Consider the following 19,325-nt stretch of genomic DNA (forward strand, 5'->3'; position numbering starts at 1 on the left):
AGGAACCATGTGCAAGTGGAGGCCCCAGACTTATTTATTACGTCATTACTCACAGGAGAGTTCAGAAGTGGCATACTCTCGTTTCAACTCACAACAAAGTAGAGTACAGTTACAAACTGCCCACCTCCAGAAGGGCCATTGTATCCTAGAATCTGCTGTTCTTTTTTAAGGGAACATAAAGCTGAATATCCCACCTGCTAGCCCTAACATGTGGACATGAAACGTTCCATGATGCCTTTCGATAATAGGGAGACTTTGTGTGCCAGTATTCTGTCCATACTCCAAATATTTGCCCTGGATTTCTGTTGGGAAAGCAAGAGCAAACCACTGACTGTACTCCTTGCCCATGACACTACTTCGACAGCACGCTGCCTCTTAAATTTAAGAATGGTTGGTGGAGGATGGGGAAGAAGTTGATTGAGATCAGAAATATATGGACATAAAAAAGTACAATCTTGATAAGCAAGATAATTTAAGTAAAGAAGGCCGAGCTTAAGATCGTGCATCCCTAGTCTTTCACTCTCCTAGAGTCCCTTCACCCCTGCCTCTCCGTCCCCTCTCCACGAAACGGTCTTTTTCCAAAACTCCCTTCTTCCCTTCTTGTCTGTTTGGAACTCCAGGTAAAATATCCTTCCGTTTATGTTCCCCTCTTTGTGCTTCAGTCTCTCTTTGCCTTCCCATTCCCTTTGCTTTTGTTGTCCCTCTGTCTTGTTGAACCCCTTTATCTTTTGTAACTCCCTTATCAGTCTCCCTGTTTGGTTTGTCTCTTTCACCTCCTTCTCCAGCATTCTCTCTGTCCCTGTCTCTTCTGCCATGTTTTTGGCCGCTGGGGCTTGCAGGATTGTTCTCCGTCACTGTTGCCATTGCACCGTTTCCATCCACACTGGCATCACCTGTTGTTGTGGCACCTGATGGGATGGAGGTGGGTGAGTGAAGTGGGTCAGTTAAGCAGGAAGGTGGAATATGTGGAGAAAAATATCTGAAGAGAAAACAAAGGCAGAACAACAAATTAGGTTTGAGAGTGACTAAAAGGAATGTCATGAAGTGGAAGAAAAAGAGTCAGATGCTGAGACAAAGGTTTCATTTCCTTAGAGGTTTAATCTCATACGAGTCGAACTTAGTCTGGTTACTGATTGTGTTGACAATTCGTCAGTCACTGCCACACAGAGCAGACAGTGTAAGATCAACGCATGAGATTTAGGGACCAATGTTATACATTTGAGAAGTTAAAAATAACAGTGAAAAAAGTTGCCCAAGTGAAACAAAAATAACAGGCAAGAGACTGAAAAACATCACTTTGAACATCGCAGGGAATGAAATGGCACGACTTGTGGAAAGTGCTCCTTAATGTAACTGTTAAAGCTCGGTAACGTAATGTGGTCACGAAAAACCAGGAGCAACCCTGGAGAGAGACGGTTGCTGAGTGGTGGTGGCCACAAGCACCTGTTCTACGACCGAACCTGTCCAGAAAGAGTCTGGAGCGGGACAGAATCTGGGAAGAAAGTGAAGAATAAAGAAGAAGGGGAAAAAAATATCAAACAGAAAGAAGAGACATGAAGAGCAAAGTGAAAAACCTCCAAGGCAAAAAAATAAAAATTGTGGATAATGCAGGAATCAAACCTGGGGTGACGGTGATTGCACTGAGAGGTGGAACACTCTCCAGACTACTGGCGTATTTCTTGGCAGCCTGACGTTGTTGGTATCTCGCTTCAATCTCCTTCTTAGTCCGTGGGATGCGGCACTTGAACATGCAGCAAAGAGTTATGACTGTCGGATCAAAAGCAGCCATGTTGGTTTTATGACGTAAGCAAACCACTTCAGCGAGTTCATCACTCTAATTATGGCCGCAAATATTTGTGTTGGAACTCGTGTGGCGGCCCCTAAAAATGACCACGAAATGATTTTTTTTTGTGAACTGTAAAACACCAACAAAACATACGCAAGGATAAAAAACACAAACATCAACAAAAGAAGTAGCCATTGATTTATTACCCCACACATGTTAAGCAAAAAGTGGGGTTTAAAGCAATTGGTTCACTTCTGTCTGTCTGTCTGCCCATCCGTCCTTCCGTTTGTATACAAACGTCAGTTCATGATTGAGGAACAACTTTACTTGAATTCAATGTTATATTATGAACACTAATCGGAGCATGAATCAGAAAGCGAACCTGCTGTTTCACAGTACTTTGGCTCTGAATTCATCCCGATCACACAGGCGCAAAGAGAGGGTAAAACAATCTTTTTTTTACTCTGACTGCCTGTCTGGCAGTGAAACAAAATTGAAAATCATTCCAACCATGAAGCTTACTGTTTTTAAGGATGAAGGATGCAAACAACAGGCACAAATAACTAATGTAACGTGTTAGATCGGGTGGTGTAAAACATGCTGCATCCATGGCGGTAAACTTCTGAATCGTAACTTTTTTTTTCTACAACCTTTAAAATCTTTATTTTATTTCAATTGACTTAAACTGTTGGACCCCGCTACTTGTGGGAGATACGTTCCTGGAAAATGCTGTGAATGTTGAATCTGCGAATAGCGGGGAATTGTTTCAATGGGAAAAAAGGAGGATAGGTTCCCGGTGGTTGGTGAAATCAAAAATCCCATGAAAAAAACGCGAATAATCCTGCAAAAAAGTATGAATACGCCCATGTAAAACAGCAGAAATGCAAAATAAATTTAAAAAAAACAATAAGCCACCAATACGCCCGCGATAAAAAAAAACACGTGAATATGCGAAGTACAGGGCCGCGAATGTGGAAACAGGTCACATTTTATAAACCACGAATCCGCGAATAGCGGGGTCCGACACCGAACGTGAATACTGTTGGACACAAATCACCTTTTTGACACTTTCTAAACTCTTCCCTTTAGTCGTACTTGGACAAAGTATTACGGCATTTTAATTCATCACGACCAATCAAATTTGCTGCTGGTAGACCCCGCCCATGTCCTTGTTTCTCAAGACACTGCAGGGTAAGGTGTTCTATGAACTCTGTATTTATCTCTGCCACCGATGGTGGATGGAGTTTATGCTTTCATCACTGTCAGGTCCGTCTGTTTGTTTGTTTGTTTGTTTTGTTTGTGAACAGGATATCTCAAAAAGTTGTTAATGGATTCAGACGAAATTTGGTGAAGAGGTTGGGTGTGTGAGAAGGCCGAATTGATTAAATTTTGGTGAAGATCCGGATCAGTTGAGGGGGTTAAATGGAAAAAAAAATTGAGGAAAGGAAAAAAGGCAATGATGGAGAGAAAAAAGTGGGGTTGGAGAGAGAGAGAGAGAGAGAGAGAGAGAGAGAGAGAGAGAGAGAGAGAGAGAGAGAGAGAGAGAGAGAGAGAGAGAGAGAGAGAGAGAGAGAGAGAGAGTAGGGGTGGAGAAGGAGAGGGGGTTGGGGAGAGGTGAGGATGGAAAATGATATAAAATTGTGAAGGATGCAGGGAATGTATACTGTATAAACTCACCTACAGCAAGAGCTCCCAGGGAAAACACACCCACAACCTGCCACAACCGCATTCCCCAGAAGACAACCGTTTCCGAGGTCACCGGCTCATTCTTCTGTGGCCTTTGCGTTCCTGCGTTCTGCGGGGCAGCACCCGTGATGTCCTTATGATGCTCTCTATCACCGATTATATTATTTAAATTTTTGACAAGGTCTGTTGCTATTTTCGGTTCCAAATGTTGCTTTCCTGAACGTAAATGCATTGTGTACCAACTAATTGATAATACCCACATTCAGTCATTTGCTGAAGGTGTTGAAGTTCCGTGAGTGCAGACCCTCTGCGCTGGAGGTTTAAGTCCTCTGCAAATGGACGCACTTGCTTATCTCGCGACACTGTAATAGTGGGAATACCTGTTACAATTTAGTATGTCCCTAAGGTCGGTCAATCGTATTCCGAACCGGGTGGTTTTTCCCATGTGCGGAAGGCGCCAACACAAATCTTGTAAATAAAATGGTTTGGTGAAAGAGAAATACAGGAGGGAAGACAAGACACTAATAATAAATAAATGGACAGACCTGACATTCAAAAGACAACAAATAAGGGAGCACATGTACTTAATACAGGGGGAAACTAAAACCCCGCTTATGGCGCCACCACATTGACTTACACAACAAAGGGGACAGGCGAGGACTTGGGCAAGTGAATTGGTATCTCCGCAGAGTCCAGGCAGAGAGCCCAATGCTCGTGGGCGAAGCTGCCCGAAGAGAGAGATGATATCTGCAGTGCATGCATGGACGTGGCTTTTAAGTAATTGGGCCCGCCTTCCAGCATGCGGCTAGTCCTGCAATTGGCCGTTCTGCCGCACGGAGCGACATCTCTGCAAGCGTGTCCTGCATCCATTACAGGGCTCTCTATGGCTTACTATCCAGCCGCGTGTGTGGTTCTGCCGGAAGCGGACAGTGGAGAAATTCCCCAAGCCCTGCCCATAGTGCTGTGCTTTTACCTGCTCATTTTCACTTACCTCAAGTCGTTCACCTCGCCAGTACAGGAGGTCCACACAAGACATTCTGACCCTAACGGATCTATGATGGAGGGTCACTGCCTTCTCAGTGCACATATAAAGTACAACTTAACCCCAACATGTCCTTAGTATAGATGAAAATCCAACCTACTCGAGCACACGGTCCATACTATTCTTCACACATTCTAGCTCTGGATCACCCCCCACCTAACTCCGTACCTTACACGTAATAATAGCGAACGTAGTGAGAGCTTCATACTTAACGTGTGCACATGAGAGAATAGGAAACAACAACAACACAATACCCTGGCAATTGTGAATCCGTGTCATTGGCTATGACCCTTTTGCTTCCGTTTTTTTCTTGCTTCCGGTTTTTTTTGTTTGTTTGTTTCCGGTTTTTGTCATGGGGAAGGATGCATGCCGTGAGATAAAGGCATCGTCGGAGACATGAAAGACCCAAATAATATCAGACATGGTGTATATTTCCTCCACTGATTTTAATAAAGATATCTCCTGCATCATCAAAAAATAATTTTTAATTGTGATTTACATTATTTGATCGCTGATCACGAATCCAGGCCGAAGTAACCGGAAATTGCGTTTACAGTTGTGAACAAGTTATAGGTAAAGTCAGAAGCGAATGTAAGAAGAATTCTACGTTCGCTTCTAGTATTAATTTTTTTAGATGAGATCCTGTTCTAGGCGATGTAGTTGTCGTTGTGAAGGTAATGTTGAGGTAATATATATATATATATATATATATATATATATATATATATATATATATATATATATATATATATATATATATATATATATATATATATATATATATATATATATATATATATATTGTTGTGGTTACCAAATTCGCAAACCACGATTCAGGTCCCTTAGGTGAGGTATCTCGGCAAGTATATGTGTAGTTAGGCCCAAACCCGTTGTCTAGTGGGAATACATGTCATTTATGCGTGCTGCGACTCTTCAGGATAGCCGTTTTTCTTTTACTATCTTTATTTTGGACCAACCGCCATGATTACCACCACCAACCACCGCTTCACCACAACCGCCACGACCTTCACGTCACACTTCGCAACCGTCGCATCGCCACCGTTCTTGCGCCGCCTGTGGGTACCGGTGTTGGACTCGTGCAGGGCGCGCGCCGAACAGCGTGTACAAAATCACGGATTTTGTGCTTCAAAAACGGATCAAAAACGACACACGCCCACTTTTTGCCGTCCAATCGGTGAGCGAGGGGCGAATTGGCCCCGCCCCCAGGGCGATCGATATATGCAAATTTATGGAGCAAAAAGCCTGCACGGCCACTTTGTGTCGGGCCAGTGGGGAGCGAGGTGAAAGGTCAAGGGGAGGGGGTCAAAGGCGAAGCTACGGGGGGGATAAAAGGACCGTGTTCGTCAGGGAGAGGAGAGGAGAGGAGAGGAGAGGAGAGGAGAGGAGAGGAGAGGAGAGGAGAGGAGAGGAGCAGGAGCAGAGTCAGGAGAGTCCAGAGGAGGAGGAGGAGAAGAAGTGAGGAGGGGAGTCGAGAGGCGGAGAGTAGGAGAGTAGGAGAGTCGGAAACAGAGAGTCAAGACTTCGCGGGCGGTGGAGCTGCTGGTCGTCGTGTGCGTTGGAGTCGGAACGGAGGGGACGGAGCTGTGGAAAGGCGGCGACACCAGACGAGGGGGTGCTCGCGTCGTGCAGGAAGCTGCACCCGAGGGAGGCCGACAGCGCAACCTGGCCGAGGTGGAGACGCTCGTCGCGGGATAATAAAGATCCTCTATACCCCGAGCATCAGCAACCCCCTCCTGTTTCCCCCCCCCCGCGCTGAGATAGTGCGACCAAGGGGGCCCCTTTCCCACCCCTTACCAGAGACTGTCCGCGAGGCCCGCGGAGTTGAGGCACCATCGCCGCTCCTCGTCTCATCACCAGACGGGTAGGCCGACCCGGTCTCGGCCTCAGGCCCGCCTCATCCTTGAGGGTATTTCTTTTCCTTGGTTTTGGGTATGTGTTGTCGGCGCCGTCTGTGAAGTAGAATTGTATAAGTGTTGCCGTGTGCTCGGTAGTCGGTATTAGCTCTGCATTGTGTTTCTCTTTTATATTTGCTTTTTGTGTAAATTGCATTGTGTTTTTCTTTTCTGTGTGCATTTGGTGGAATTGTATATGTGTGCTTCCCGTGTGCCGCGAATAAATGTGCTCTGTGTTGAACTGTTTCCCGCTTCGCTTCGTCATTTCTCCCATTGAATCCTCATCTTGCTTCACGTAAAGGGTTGGTAGTGGGCTGAGTACGCCCGATAATTAATCGAACCGTCGAGGTCGACGATAACACCGCTCGGTTATTCTGATAGTACGGAACGGGTCGCCTAAGTGGCCCGTGTCCGAAGTCGACCTGCGGCGAGGTGCGATCGCCCGGTCTACCCTCCGCGTGGGTACTTAGGTAGGTCGAATTTGGCGAGCAACCCTATCCCACGCGGGGGCTGATTGGCTCGATCGCGGTGAGACCGAAAGGTCCACCCGTGACTGGTTCCCGGCGTTAGTCCGAGAGGGTCACGACTGGATTGTCCGTCCGGTGGGCGACGTGCCGCGATTCGAGTTACGTGGCCGTCAGCACGCCGGCGGGCGCGAATACCGCAACACTGGTGTCAGGTCGTGCGATATAAACTCATCGCCCTCCTCGCGGCACTGGTATCGGAGAACAGGAAAACGGGCTCTCCTGTCTCCGGCTAAATTCACGGGAATCGGTCCAGGGGTGAGAGAAGCGACCCCCGATTCCCTCCAAATTACGAGCGACTTAAAGAGAAAGCAAGGTTGACCTACACAAAGATAAGGGAAAGACGCCAGAAAGAAGCAGAGACCAATAAAGACGATGAAGACGGGGTAAGTGACGCGCACACACACACGGAGGTAGTGGAGGACAATGGGGGTGAGCTGGCGGACTGTGTAGGGACCCAGTGCGAGCAGTTGGATGGCCTCCTCCAGGAACGAGGGGAGGGAGTATGCCCCCTTGAGGAGAGTCACGACCAGGTGAGTTCGGTCGTGCTTTGCGAGGTTGAGGGGAGGAGTGCTGTGGACAGGTGCACGGAGAGCTTGGGGGGTATAGAGGCCCCGGAGACCCTTGTGGGGACACGAATCCCCAGTGTGGTTGTCCCTGTGTGTGTGGTGCAAGGTTTGAGTGCGTCCCCGTGTGTGGAAGCGACCCCGTGTTTGAGTGTCGCCGTGTGTATGAGTGAGGTACCGCGGGTGAGTGCCCCCGCGTGTGTGAGTGAGGCACGGAGTATGGATGAGACACCGCGGTTGAGTGCCCCCGCGTGTATGAGTGGGGCACGGTGTGTGGATGAGGCACCGCGGATGAGTGCCCCCGCACGCGTGAGTGAACGGCCGTGTGCAAGGTCGCTGTGTGCAAGGGAGACCGTGTGTGTGAGAGAGCGGTATGTGAGGGAGATGTCGGTTGGCATGAGGGAGCACGCAGCCGCGTCTCCCGGTGTGAATGTGATGGAGTGGACTGTGTGCGTCGTAACACGCAGGTGTGCGTGGGTTGAATGGAGACGGAGACGGCGACATGAGAAGAAAGAAAGCCGAGTAGCGGCTGTAGTTGTTTCGGGGACCGTGCCGGGTTCACCCAGCAGTGAGCACGCGGTTCGTGCTGTGCAACGCACGAGACCACCACGTGCTCGCTTGCGAGAGTGAAGTCCCGGTCCGGAAACGCACGCGGTGGATTTGCCGATCCCGCGGACGGACAAAGTTTAGGCAGGTAAACGGATTTGGACCGGACGGGTTCTCCACGCGATCGTGTGTGTTAAGCTCCAACGGGCAAAGCACATGTGTTCGCGTGGGAAACCCCTCGAGACGTGGGGCTTGTGTTTTTTTTATGCGCACGGTGACGTCATGGCTGCACGTGTGGTTGGAATCCGGCAGGAGTGGTATCTCTGCCGGATGGTACCGTCCAAGGAGGGACGAGGAACACGTGCAGCTGCATGACGTCACGGGCAGGTGCAAAGTGCGCGAGCTCTGAGTTGCCGCGCAGGTTCTGCGCATGGAAAAAAAAAAAAAGCAAGCCTCACTTTCGGGTGTACAGGATTCCTGGGCAAGGGGTGAAAGACCCCCTTACCTTGGGCACAGGATGGAAACTAGTTAGGGGGAAGGGTTAGCTTAGTTAGACCGACTTCATGGGGCAGGGGTAAGTCCTCATGGAGTCCGTGGAATGGATTAGTTAGAGGGATTGTAGCCAGATTTAGGTTGGGAAATAAAATGGGATTACATTTGAGACAGTGACAGGCAGTGAATGTGTAGAGGGGACGTCGCTTAGCTACGTAGTGTTAAATGGAACGTGCTATAGTTTAAGGGACGACGTGGGAGCACGAGTTAGTTAGGGGAGGTAGTGAGAAGGATGGCAGAGTTCAGCGGTGTGTGTGTTGAAGAGTTGGTGAGTGAAGTGGAAGCATGTGCTTGGTGAGTGAGTGAGGCCAGCGGGTCTGTGTGTATGGAGTGAATGGGGAATGCATGGTGCGATGAGTGATTGGGGGGAGGAGTGACTCCTGCCCAAGGGACCCCGGGGTCAGAGTAAAGTGAGTTAGCTGGGTTAGTCAAATTGAAAAATGGAGGTCGTTTTGTTGTTGGTGGGAGTGTAGGCTCGAAACCCATTTGGAGGGGTGCAGGAGCCCTGTTGACGGGCTTGGGAGCGTGGCTGCGAAAGGTGAGTATCGCTGAGTGGGTACCCCGGGCACCAGGCTAGTCGGCCGTGGTAGGCCAAGGGCCCATGGGGGGCCGGGATAGAGTAGTGGGCACGGGTGCGCCTGCTTGGTGCGGGGGCCCGGGGCGCCATTAGCCGCGTGGGCAGTGTTGTGGGCACGGGTGACCCTCGGAAAGGAGCCCGGGAGGCCGGCCTGCCATGTGTGCGTTTCAGGGGAGGTGCCATGGGGGGCACTCCCCGGTGTTAGGGAGCTGGTAGGCTCGGAGGCAGTGTAGTGCCCGGAGGTGCCATAGCGGGAGATTCGGCAGAGGGTCGTGCCTGCCAAAGGGAGCCACGTGTCCCAGCCATGAGACCGTGTGAGGGCACGGAGAGAAAATTGGGGGGCGAGGCCCGAAATTGTAAGGACACCAACACAGGCGACGGGAATCTGGGTTGTTAGAACCAATAGTTTAAGCGAGAGGCGCTTGTTGAAAGCCCCGGGGTAGTTTAGCAGTTAAATGGATAGGGTAGATTAGGAGATGTACCCCTCCGCACCATCCATCCCCTCGCTCTCGTTGTGGGCCGCTGGACCCACTTGGGTTATAGATCGCTGAACTCTGGGGAGGCCATTCTGAGGCTTCGTTGGGCCTCGGCACAGGACGTTAGCTCTCCCTTATTCCCCTCCGGGAAGGGAACGTAGGGGTTGGGAGTAGGCTAGGTGACAGGATAGGTTAGCCGAACAAAGACGATAAAGGGGGTTAGGGGACGATTTATAGTGGGGGAGTAAAAATAAAAACAACAACAAAAAAAAAAAGTTGGGGCTAAATTGGTTTTTCACAAATTCAGGGAGTGGGTATGTACAGTGACAGGCAAAGGAGATAGGTGGGAGGGAGACAGGTAGGTAGGTCCGAGCCCGCCTTCCAAGTGGCCAGCACCACCGCACTCCCTCCACCAACTTCCACTGACGGCAAAAGCTGGCCAGCTTCATCTGCAGCTGTGGTACTTCAAGGCCTGTGCCGGCCAGTTCATCTGCGGGCTGTGTTTGCCTGCAACGGCCTGGTTCTGCGGCTGTGTTTGCCTGCAGCGGCCTTCTTCTGCGGGCTGTGTTGCCTGCACCTTTGCCATGCCATGCCCACTGCCCATGTTCACCAGCCCCGTTCAATTTTTGCTTTGCCCCCCCCCCCCTGTTCATTTCCATGTGCGCCAGGATCAGAAGGCAACAGTTTGCAAGCTGCAAGAACTGCCCTGTTGGCAGCTACAACACGGGCCTGCAGTGACGGCCCGTGCACCGTGTTTGCGTCCATCCATTCATCCATCCATTCGTTGTGTTCATTGCGTGTGCCACTTGAGCTGGCACGGAGACTGCGTTTGTGCAGCCCATGCACCGTTGTGGTTCACTGCGTTCAGTTCAAAAAGGAAGGCCTTGGACTGCGTGTGAGCAGCCGGCCACGTTCCCCGTCACCTGCATTGTTTGAGCCAGAGACTGCATGCGGGCAGCCTGGCTCCCTGCTAACTGCTTTTCTTTTGCAGAGTTCAATGATCCTGGGCCATGGTTTAGTGTAAAATTTGTAAGTTAAGGTTAAGATGTACTGTAAATATGGGTGCGCCCCCGGCATGTATGTCTAGCGCCGGCAATTTTATTTAAGTCGTCCGTGTGAGTGAGTTTGTTTAGGTCGTTACGCAGCCCTCAGGTTATTTATTTTGGGGACACGAATACCATGAATGTCGCACTCAGGGATCCGTAGGTAAAATGTACTAGGGGAAAACTACACATGATGGCACACGAAAATTTGACGACTCGGGACGAGTCTGTAAAAAGGGGAGGGGGTAGTGTTGTGGTTACCAAATTCGCAAACCACCATTCAGGTCCCTTAGGTGAGGTATCTCGGCAAGTATATGTGTAGTTAGGCCCAAACCCGTTGTCTAGTGGGAATACATGTCATTTATGCGTGCTGCGACTCTTCAGGATAGCCGTTTTTCTTTTACTATCTTTATTTTGGACCAACCGCCATGAGCACCACCACCAACCACCGCTTCACCACAACCGCCACGACCTTCACGTCACACTTCGCAACCGCCGCATCGCCACCGTTCTTGCGCCGCCTGTGGGTACCGGTGTTGGACTCGTGCAGGGCGCGCGCCGAACAGCGTGTACAAAATCACGGATTTTGTGCTTCAAAAACGGATCAAAAACGACACACGCCCACTTTTTGCCGTCCAATCGGTGAGCGAGGGGCGAATTGGCCCCGCCCCCAGGGCGATCGATATATGCAAATTTATGGATCAAAAAGCCTTCACGCCCACTTTTTCTCGGGCCAATGGGGAGCGAGGTGAAAGGTCAAAGGGAGGGGGTCAAAGGCGAAGCTACGGGGGGATAAAAGGACCGTGTTCGTCAGTCAGAGGAGAAGAGCAGAGTCAGGAGAGTCCAGAGGAGGAGAAGAAGTGAGGAGGGGAGTCGAGAGGCGGAGAGTAGGAGAGTAGGAGAGTCGGAAACAGAGAGTCAAGACTTCGCGGGCGGTGGAGCTGCTGGTCGTCGTGTGCGTTGGAGTCGGAACGGAGGGGACGGAGCTGTGGAAAGGCGGCGACACCAGACGAGGGGGTGCTCGCGTCGTGCAGGAATCTGCACCCGAGGGAGGCCGACAGCGCGACCTGGCCGAGGTGGAGACGCTCGTCGCGGGATAATAAAGATCCTCTATACCCCGAGCATCAGCAACCCCCTCCTGTTTCCCCCCGCGCTGAGATAGTGCGACTAAGGGGGCCCCTTTCCCACCCCCTACCAGACACTGTCCGCGAGGCCCGCGGAGTTGAGGCACCATCGCCGCTCCTCGTCTCATCACCAGACGGGTAGGCCGACCCGGTCTCGGCCTCAGGCCCGCCTCATCCTTGAGGGTATTTCTTTTCCTTGGTTTTGGGTATGTGTTGTCGGCGCCGTCTGTGAAGTAGAATTGTATAAGTGTTGCCGTGTGCTCGGTAGTCGGTATTAGCTCTGCATTGTGTTTCTCTTTTATATTTGCTTTTTGTGTAAATTGCATTGTGTCTTTTCTGTGTGCATTTGGTGGAATTGTATATGTGTGCTTCCCGTGTGCCGCGAATAAATGTGCTTTGTGTTGAACTGTTTCCCGCTTCGCTTCGTCATTTCTCCATTTGAATCCTCATCTTGCTTCACGTAAAGGGTTGGTAGTGGGCTGAGTACGCCCGATAATTAATCGAACCGTCGAGGTCGACGATAACACCGCTCGGTTATTCTGATAGTACGGAACGGGTCGCTTAAGTGGCCCGTGTCCGAAGTCGACCTGCGGCGAGGTGCGATCGCCCGGTCTACCCTCCGCGTGGGTACTTAGGTAGGTCGAATTTGGCGAGCAACCCTATCCCACGCGGGGGCTGATTGGCTCGATCGCGGTGAGACCGAAAGGTCCACCCGTGACTGGTTCCCGGCGTTAGTCCGAGAGGGTCACGACTGGATTGTCCGTCCGGTGGGCGACGTGCCGCGATTCGAGTTACGTGGCCGTCAGCACGCCGGCGGGCGCGAATACCGCAACACTATATATATATATATTTTTTTTTAGATGAGATCCTGTTCTCGGTGGTGTAGTTGTCGTTGTGAAGGTAATGTTGAGGTAATATATATATATATATATATATATATATATATTATTTTATTTTTTTTAGATGAGATCCTGTTCTCGGCGGTGTAGTTGTCGTTGTGAAGGTTATGTTGAGGTAATATTTATTTTTTTAGATGAGATCCTGTTCTCGGCGGTGTAGTTGTTGTTGTGAAGGTAATGTTGAGGTATAATGTTGAGGTAATATATATATATATATATATATATATATATATATATATATATATATATTTTTTCAGATGAGATCCTGTTCTAGGCGGTGTAGTTGTCGTTGTGAAGGTAATGTTGAGGTATAATGTTGAGGTAATATATATCTTTTTAGATGAGATCCTGTTCTCGGCGGTGTAGTTGTCGTTGTGAAGGTTATGTTGAGGTAATATTTATTTTTTTCAGATGAGATCCTGTTCTAGGCGATGTAGTTGTCGTTGTGAAGGTAATGTTGAGGTATAATGTTGAGGTAATATTATTTTTTTTTTTTAGATGAGATCCTGTTCCAGGTGGTGTAGTTGTTGTTGTGAAGGTAATGTTGAGGTAATATTTATTTTTTCAGATGCGATCCTGTTCTAGGCAGTGTAGTTGTCGTTGTGAAGGTAATGTTGAGGTAATATTATTTTTTTTAGATGAGATCGTGTTCTCGGCGGTGTAGTTGTCGTTGTGAAGGTAATGTTGAGGTAATATTTATTTTTTCAGATGAGATCCTGTTCTAGGCGGTGTAGTTGTCGTTGTGAAGGTAATGTTGAGGTAATATTATTTTTTTTAGATGAGATCCTGTTCCAGGCGGTGTAGTTGTTGTTGTGAAGGTAATGTTGAGGTAATATTTATTTTTTCAGATGAGATCCTGTTCTCGGCGGTGTAGTTGTTGTTGTGAAGGTAATGTTGAGGTAATATTATATTTATGGTGCGAATGAAAGAAGAATTATACGTTCTCTTCTCGGCTTTGCCGATTCCATAATATGTTTATCCATAATATGATTCCATAATATAAGATGGAGTTTATTTTATTTTCATCCCAACAGGATGGTGCAGAGGTCGCTGCATTTGTCTTTGAGCTGTCTCGTCTTGGTTTGATTCTCGACCCGACTATAAACTGTCGAATTTGAGTTCCGTGAATAGGGTGTTGCATTCCAAAGTGTGCCGTCCCTCAGGTAGATGTTAAGCAGGGTGTCCAGTCTGCTAGCATTAATTGGTGAACGTTTAAGATCTGATCTTGTCTCTCAGGATGAGCTGGTGAGGTATCACCTGCACCCAGAACAAAATACAAATTCCTGCCCTGACTGACTGCTGGCAATGCAATGGCAAACCACCCAGTATAACCCTTACCAAGAAACTGCTTCAGCAGCACCCATGCTCTATAAAGAGTCAGGTAGATCTCATTGACATATTTTTGGACTCTGTCAGTGTTTAAACACAAACTTGTAAAATCCATGTTTGCCATTGGCCACTGCTCCTTTTGAGTGGTGATCCATGGTCATGTCCTGGAAAAGTTCTCTTCTCCTACTGTATGCAGGGATGGCCACTTCCACTTGAGACATCGATACCTGCGGAGTGAAGGATTCGTTCATCTCCAGGTGTGGATATCCACCTACGCACCTTTACTCTGTCATCTCTGCATTTACCTGCACACCTGCACTGGCACACCTTACCAAGCAAATTCTCTTTTATTCTCTCTTTACTTCCTGCTTGCTGTTTTTTCAACAGATAATTGAAATTTATTTAATATACTGTGTATTTATTTGTTGTATATGGTTATTGAAACTCCAAAGGATGCCGTGTTGCCTGGAGTTGAGATGGCTTGGGATCTGAGGGGCTTCAGTTTGAGGCCCTGCCAGCCATTTAATTAACACCAGGTGGGGTTGACTCAGCCTGTCATTCTTCCTAGGTTGGCGAAATGAGTACCAGTGTACTGGTAATTTGTACCAGTGTACTGTAGAAATTTTTTTTAAGCTCGGCGTGTCTTGGGATGACAATCCAGTTCACAAGACTTTTTCAACGTCCCTCGTACACCCGAGACTGGTGGTGTGACTGTGACTGTTGCACAACGTGAATAATTAATAAACGACCCACGTGACCACGTCAATGTTTAACCCACACACCCGTTAAAAACAAAAGTGCAGTCCCCGCTTTGAGTATGCACACCTGGGTGTTTTAATAGACAGTCGTGGATGTATATAATTCAGTTGATTTATTCAAAATGCCAACAGGATGAGAACAGCAACGGGCAAGGCAAGGGTACCCCAGGCAGTACTATACAAGGAGTTTTAATTTAATCTTTGTTATTAACCATGGTTACTGGAGCATTAATGGCTGGGACATCATTCGATTGTGACGTCATGATGTAATTATAGGTTTTCATATTCTGTGGGTTACAAGTCTGGCGGTTTTACGGGATGAGCAATGTTTAGCACCATGGACAGCTCCGTGAATAATTGTCACTCCTTCCCTCACTCACTGTCTTCTTCTTCTTCTTCTTGTGCTTCTTGTGCCTCCGCTTCTTTAAAAATCCCTATTTATTCCTTCGTACTTGCGGTGTCAGCTGGGGGAAATGGTTCCAGGGCAAGTCTTTGACGAACTGGCTGGCCAGGCCTGACGTTGGACTGTCAGGGATTAGTAATTGATTCAGGGTGCCGGCGATAACTTGTCTATTCTGTGAAAGACACCGAATGATCTTTAACATTCACTCTCCTTCCCCCACCCCCCCCCCCCTCAGTGCTGTGTGCAAACATTGAAGGGCAGATGAGTGTCATTAAACGAACATCAAACACTTGGAATATGTCTTTCAATCCCAACAAATCACTTATTCTCACTCTCCGAAAGGTCTGTCTGGAAACCTCCTCCTACCACCACCACCACCCCCCCCCCCCAATCTACTTTCTTAACAATCCTCTTCAAGAAGTTCATCAATCAAACTCCCGGGTCTCACGGGCAGCCATGATCTTTCTTCAGCAAACAACATTTCAAAGGCAGCCACCGACTGGGCATCCTCCATCGTCCAATGTCTTTCCTTGGCACACCTGAACTCCTGTCCACCTTCAAGGCTTTCATGTGCAGCTTGATGGAGTACTGCTCTCCCTTATGTGCTGGGTCCCCTGCCTCACATCTTCCTCAGCTTGACACTGAGCAAGGTCCTCAACTCAACATTATTAGAATCTCCCACGATGAAGCCGAGCCTATGGGCCTGCCCTCTGTTATTTCCGTGTTTTGTACCCCCAACACTCCCCCCCCCCCAGGTTTCTACAGAGCACATATGGGACAAAATATAACAATGAAATTCTCAAAAAAAAACCCACACTGATGCAAGCCCTATATATGAAACAGGGACGAGTGGGGGGAAATGATTGAACAAGCAGGATAAAAGAGAAAAAGCTTTTTATCTGGGAAAGAGTAACTATTCCCACGATTCGAAATCAAAATAACTGCTTTCTGCTACTGGGAAGGAGTGAAACGGTCTGAACAATGGAGGCAAGGCCCAAGTACAGCCAATCAGAAAAGAGGACAACAGTCCCTTCCAGGTTTGAAGGTACAGACAGTGACACAGATCAACAAGGGACACGTTCTCAGCGTTGATGAAGAACATCACATTGACTGGCGATGCTCACAAAACCTCGGCACCTCCCACAATGCGTCTTCACAAAAAGCCATGCATTATCTATCTATCTATATATTATATATATATATATATATATATATATATATATATATATATATATATATATATTACTAAACTCTCATCATGTATGTATGTATGAAAACAGATATTCCTGTACGACTTTCTTTTCTCCGTTTTGTTTCATCACATTTATGCGCAATAACAAGTTTCGTTAAAATCGGGCAACGAAAAAAATTATTTAAAAAATCAATTCCCGATTCAGTGAAGTACTCTTCGGGAGAATTTGATCAACCAAAACAACCTCAGCGGTATCGTTCACTGGAGCTATCTTTTATTTATTTTTTTGAAATGATTTTTTATCAACCGCTGTCACAACGGGAACCGTTTTGGGTGTATTTCGGGAACATACATGCATACATACATACATACATACATACAAGATGAGAGTTTTAGTGATATACTAGATGACCCTCCTGTAGAGCATGACAAGTCTGAAGACGACGATGGTTCACGAGCGGTATTTGACGATGTCGATTGTTTCAGAAGTCAAGGATGAGACAATGTGATAATGTTTGACCAAGTTATAAAAATGATCAACATGATGTGGTACGAGTGACAGGTTATTAGCTGCAAAAGGTCGAAAACCCGGTTTCGTTCAACAACTTTCAAAATTTGACCTTTGCATAACCTTTAAAGGTCACAATACAATGTTGTGGATATTAAAATAAGGAAACAGGATACGAGCTATAGCTTATTGGAGTTAGTTCGTCGAAGAAGGTCAAAAACCCAGTTCGATTCCCACAACTTTGAAAATTTGACCTTAGTGGCCTTTAAAGGTCAAAGGTCAAGGATTCTGACCTTTGGTGCAAAACTTCTTCTGGAACATTCTAGGAACAATATAAAGTCATATAGGCAATATGGCATTTCACACTCCTCGGATTATTATCTATACTTTGATGAAATCAGCGTAAAAACAAATTTGAAGGGGTGCCACGGGCAAGGTGTTCGAGATAGAGAAAAATGGTTTGAAGACATTAGGTGGGGAATGACCAAGATTATGCATAAAAAATATTGTCATCCTCGCTCTCAAAGTTTGGGCGGTCATGATTTTTATGTCAAAATTCGCAATTTTCTAAGTTTTTGACCTTGTGACCTTGACCTTGGGACGAAAATGAAAAATCGGACAACGACAAGTTTTAGATAATTCATTTTGCTATTCAAATACCGAAGAACCCATTCCATTCAGTCAATTCCCGAGGAGAACATAGATTTTTAATCCGACGATCCCCTAAAAATGGCTATTTTTTGGGCGTGGCTCCGCCCACAATGGGCGTGGCCACGCCCTCATCCAGGAAAACACAACTTGACATTGATATCGAACACATAACCAAGTTTCATCAAGATCGGATCAAAGTCCACCGAGTTATGCTCTGGACAGACAGACAGACGCACAGACACACACACACACACACACACACACACACACACACACACACACACACACACACACACACACACACACACACACACACACACACAGACACACACGCAGACAGACACACAGACAGACACACACAGACACACGCAGACAGACACACAGACAGACACACACACACAGACAGACACACAGACAGACAGACACGCAGACAGACAGACACACAGACACACACACACAGACAGACACACAGACAGACACACAGACAGATACGCAGACAGACACGCAGACAGACACGCAGACAGACACGCAGACACACACACAGACAGACACGCAGACAGACACACAGACAGACACACAGACACACACACAGACAGACACACAGACACACACACAGACACACAGACAGACACACAGACAGACACACAGACAGACACGCAGACAGACACACACAGACAGACACGCAGACAGACATAACGAATATAGTGGTCACTCTGGCGCTCGTGAACCAATATTTCAAAAATGTATTGATTGGGCCCGATGTGTTCTCAAGGATCAGGAATAATGTGGCGGAGGAAAGTCTCCCGATAATATGTGAACGGTCCGTGTGGGGGAAGGGGGAAGGGGGAAGGGGGAAGGGGGAAGGGGGAAGGGGGAAGGGGAGCGCGATATCCCACCTGGGTGTCCATCTGACATAGGACGAGGGGAGTGGCGATGAGATGGACGGAGATGGACAGGGAGAGATGGAGCGGACGTGGACCTACAGCCGGGAGTGAACACACGAGCATCGCCATGATGTGGGGACAGGACAAGAGGGAGGGGTTGGAGGATGAGGGATAGTGGACCCGTGAGGGACGGCAGCCGTTGGACAAACGATCCTGCACGGTAGTGGATGTTCTGGGAGGAGAGAGAGGATTGAGGGTGGGGTGTGTGTAGAGGGCGAGGTGGGGTGTGTGTGGAGGGAGGAGTGGGGGTGTGTAGAGGGCGAGGTGGGGTGTGTGTGGAGGACGTGATGGTGTGTGTGGAGGGAGGAGTGGGGGTGTGTAGAGGGCGTGGTGGGGTGTGTGTGGAGGACGTGATGGTGTGTGGAGGACGTGATGGTGTGTGTGGAGGACGTGATGGTGTGTGTAGAGGGCGTGGTGGGGTGTGTGTGGAGGACGTGATGGTGTGTGTAGAGGACGTGATGGTGTGTGTGGAGGACGTGATGGTGTGTGTGGAGGACGTGGTGGGGTGTGTGGAGGACGTGATGGTGTGTGTAGAGGGCGTGGTGGGGTGTGTGGATGACGTGGTGGTGTGTGTAGAGGGCGTGGTGGTGTGTGTGGAGGACGTGATGGTGTGTGTAGAGGGCGTGGTGGGGTGTGTGGATGACGTGGTGGTGTGTGTGGAGGACGTGATGGTGTGTGTGTGTGTGTGTGTTGAGGACGCGGTGGGGTGTGTGTGGCGGAAGTGATGGTGTGTGTGGAGGACGTGATGGTGTGTGTAGAGGACGTGATGGTGTGTGTAGAGGACGTGATGGTGTGTGTAGAGGGCG

The 19,325-nt window shown here is 48.4% G+C and overlaps 2 protein-coding genes across 6 annotated transcripts in view; one reads left to right on the top strand and one right to left on the bottom strand.

Moving 5' to 3' along the window:
- Nucleotides 1-9: 9 nt before the first annotated feature.
- On the bottom strand, nucleotides 10-18,702 carry TMIE (transmembrane inner ear). 5 transcript variants are annotated; one of them, XM_085850867.1, is made up of 5 exons: nucleotides 18,472-18,693; nucleotides 3,733-3,834; nucleotides 3,464-3,581; nucleotides 1,621-1,767; nucleotides 18-908 (listed from the first exon to the last, which is right to left on the bottom strand). In XM_085850867.1, exons 3-5 carry the CDS (start codon nucleotides 3,513-3,515, stop codon nucleotides 517-519), a joined length of 591 nt encoding a protein of 196 aa, XP_085706993.1. In that variant the 5' UTR covers nucleotides 3,516-3,581; nucleotides 3,733-3,834; nucleotides 18,472-18,693; the 3' UTR covers nucleotides 18-516. The 5 variants fall into 5 exon arrangements, with proteins under 5 accessions (XP_085706995.1, XP_085706993.1, XP_085706994.1 ...); XM_085850868.1 differs by having other exon boundaries at nucleotides 3,733-3,801; nucleotides 18,472-18,609; XM_085850866.1 differs by lacking the exon at nucleotides 3,733-3,834 and having other exon boundaries at nucleotides 31-908; nucleotides 18,472-18,702.
- The window catches only part of INO80C (INO80 complex subunit C), a 29,031-nt gene continuing 28,245 nt past the window's right edge, over nucleotides 18,540-19,325 (top strand). Inside the window, exon 1 of the mRNA XM_085850874.1 lies at nucleotides 18,540-18,679. The gene's annotated coding sequence lies outside the window, so the exon portion shown is untranslated. The remainder of the gene's footprint in view (nucleotides 18,680-19,325) is intronic.

Source organism: Eptatretus burgeri, chromosome 13 (assembly GCF_056783735.1).
Source record: "Eptatretus burgeri isolate ZD-2024b chromosome 13, Ebu_testis_v1, whole genome shotgun sequence".
NCBI classification, from domain to species: Eukaryota; Metazoa; Chordata; class Myxini; order Myxiniformes; family Myxinidae; genus Eptatretus; species Eptatretus burgeri.

What these genes read in the sequence shown, in the direction of transcription:
- TMIE (XM_085850866.1), bottom strand. Translation starts at nt 18,588, where the DNA reads ATGGCGATGCTCGTGTGTTCACTCCCGGCTGTAGGTCCACGTCCGCTC. An exon ending in TATGTCAGATGGACACCCAG is followed by an intron (nt 3,582 to 18,471) that starts GTGGGATATCGC and finishes GCTGCCCCGCAG; the next exon opens with AACGCAGGAACGCAAAGGCC. An exon ending in TGCAATCACCGTCACCCCAG is followed by an intron (nt 909 to 1,620) that starts GTTTGATTCCTG and finishes CCATCCCATCAG; the next exon opens with GTGCCACAACAACAGGTGAT.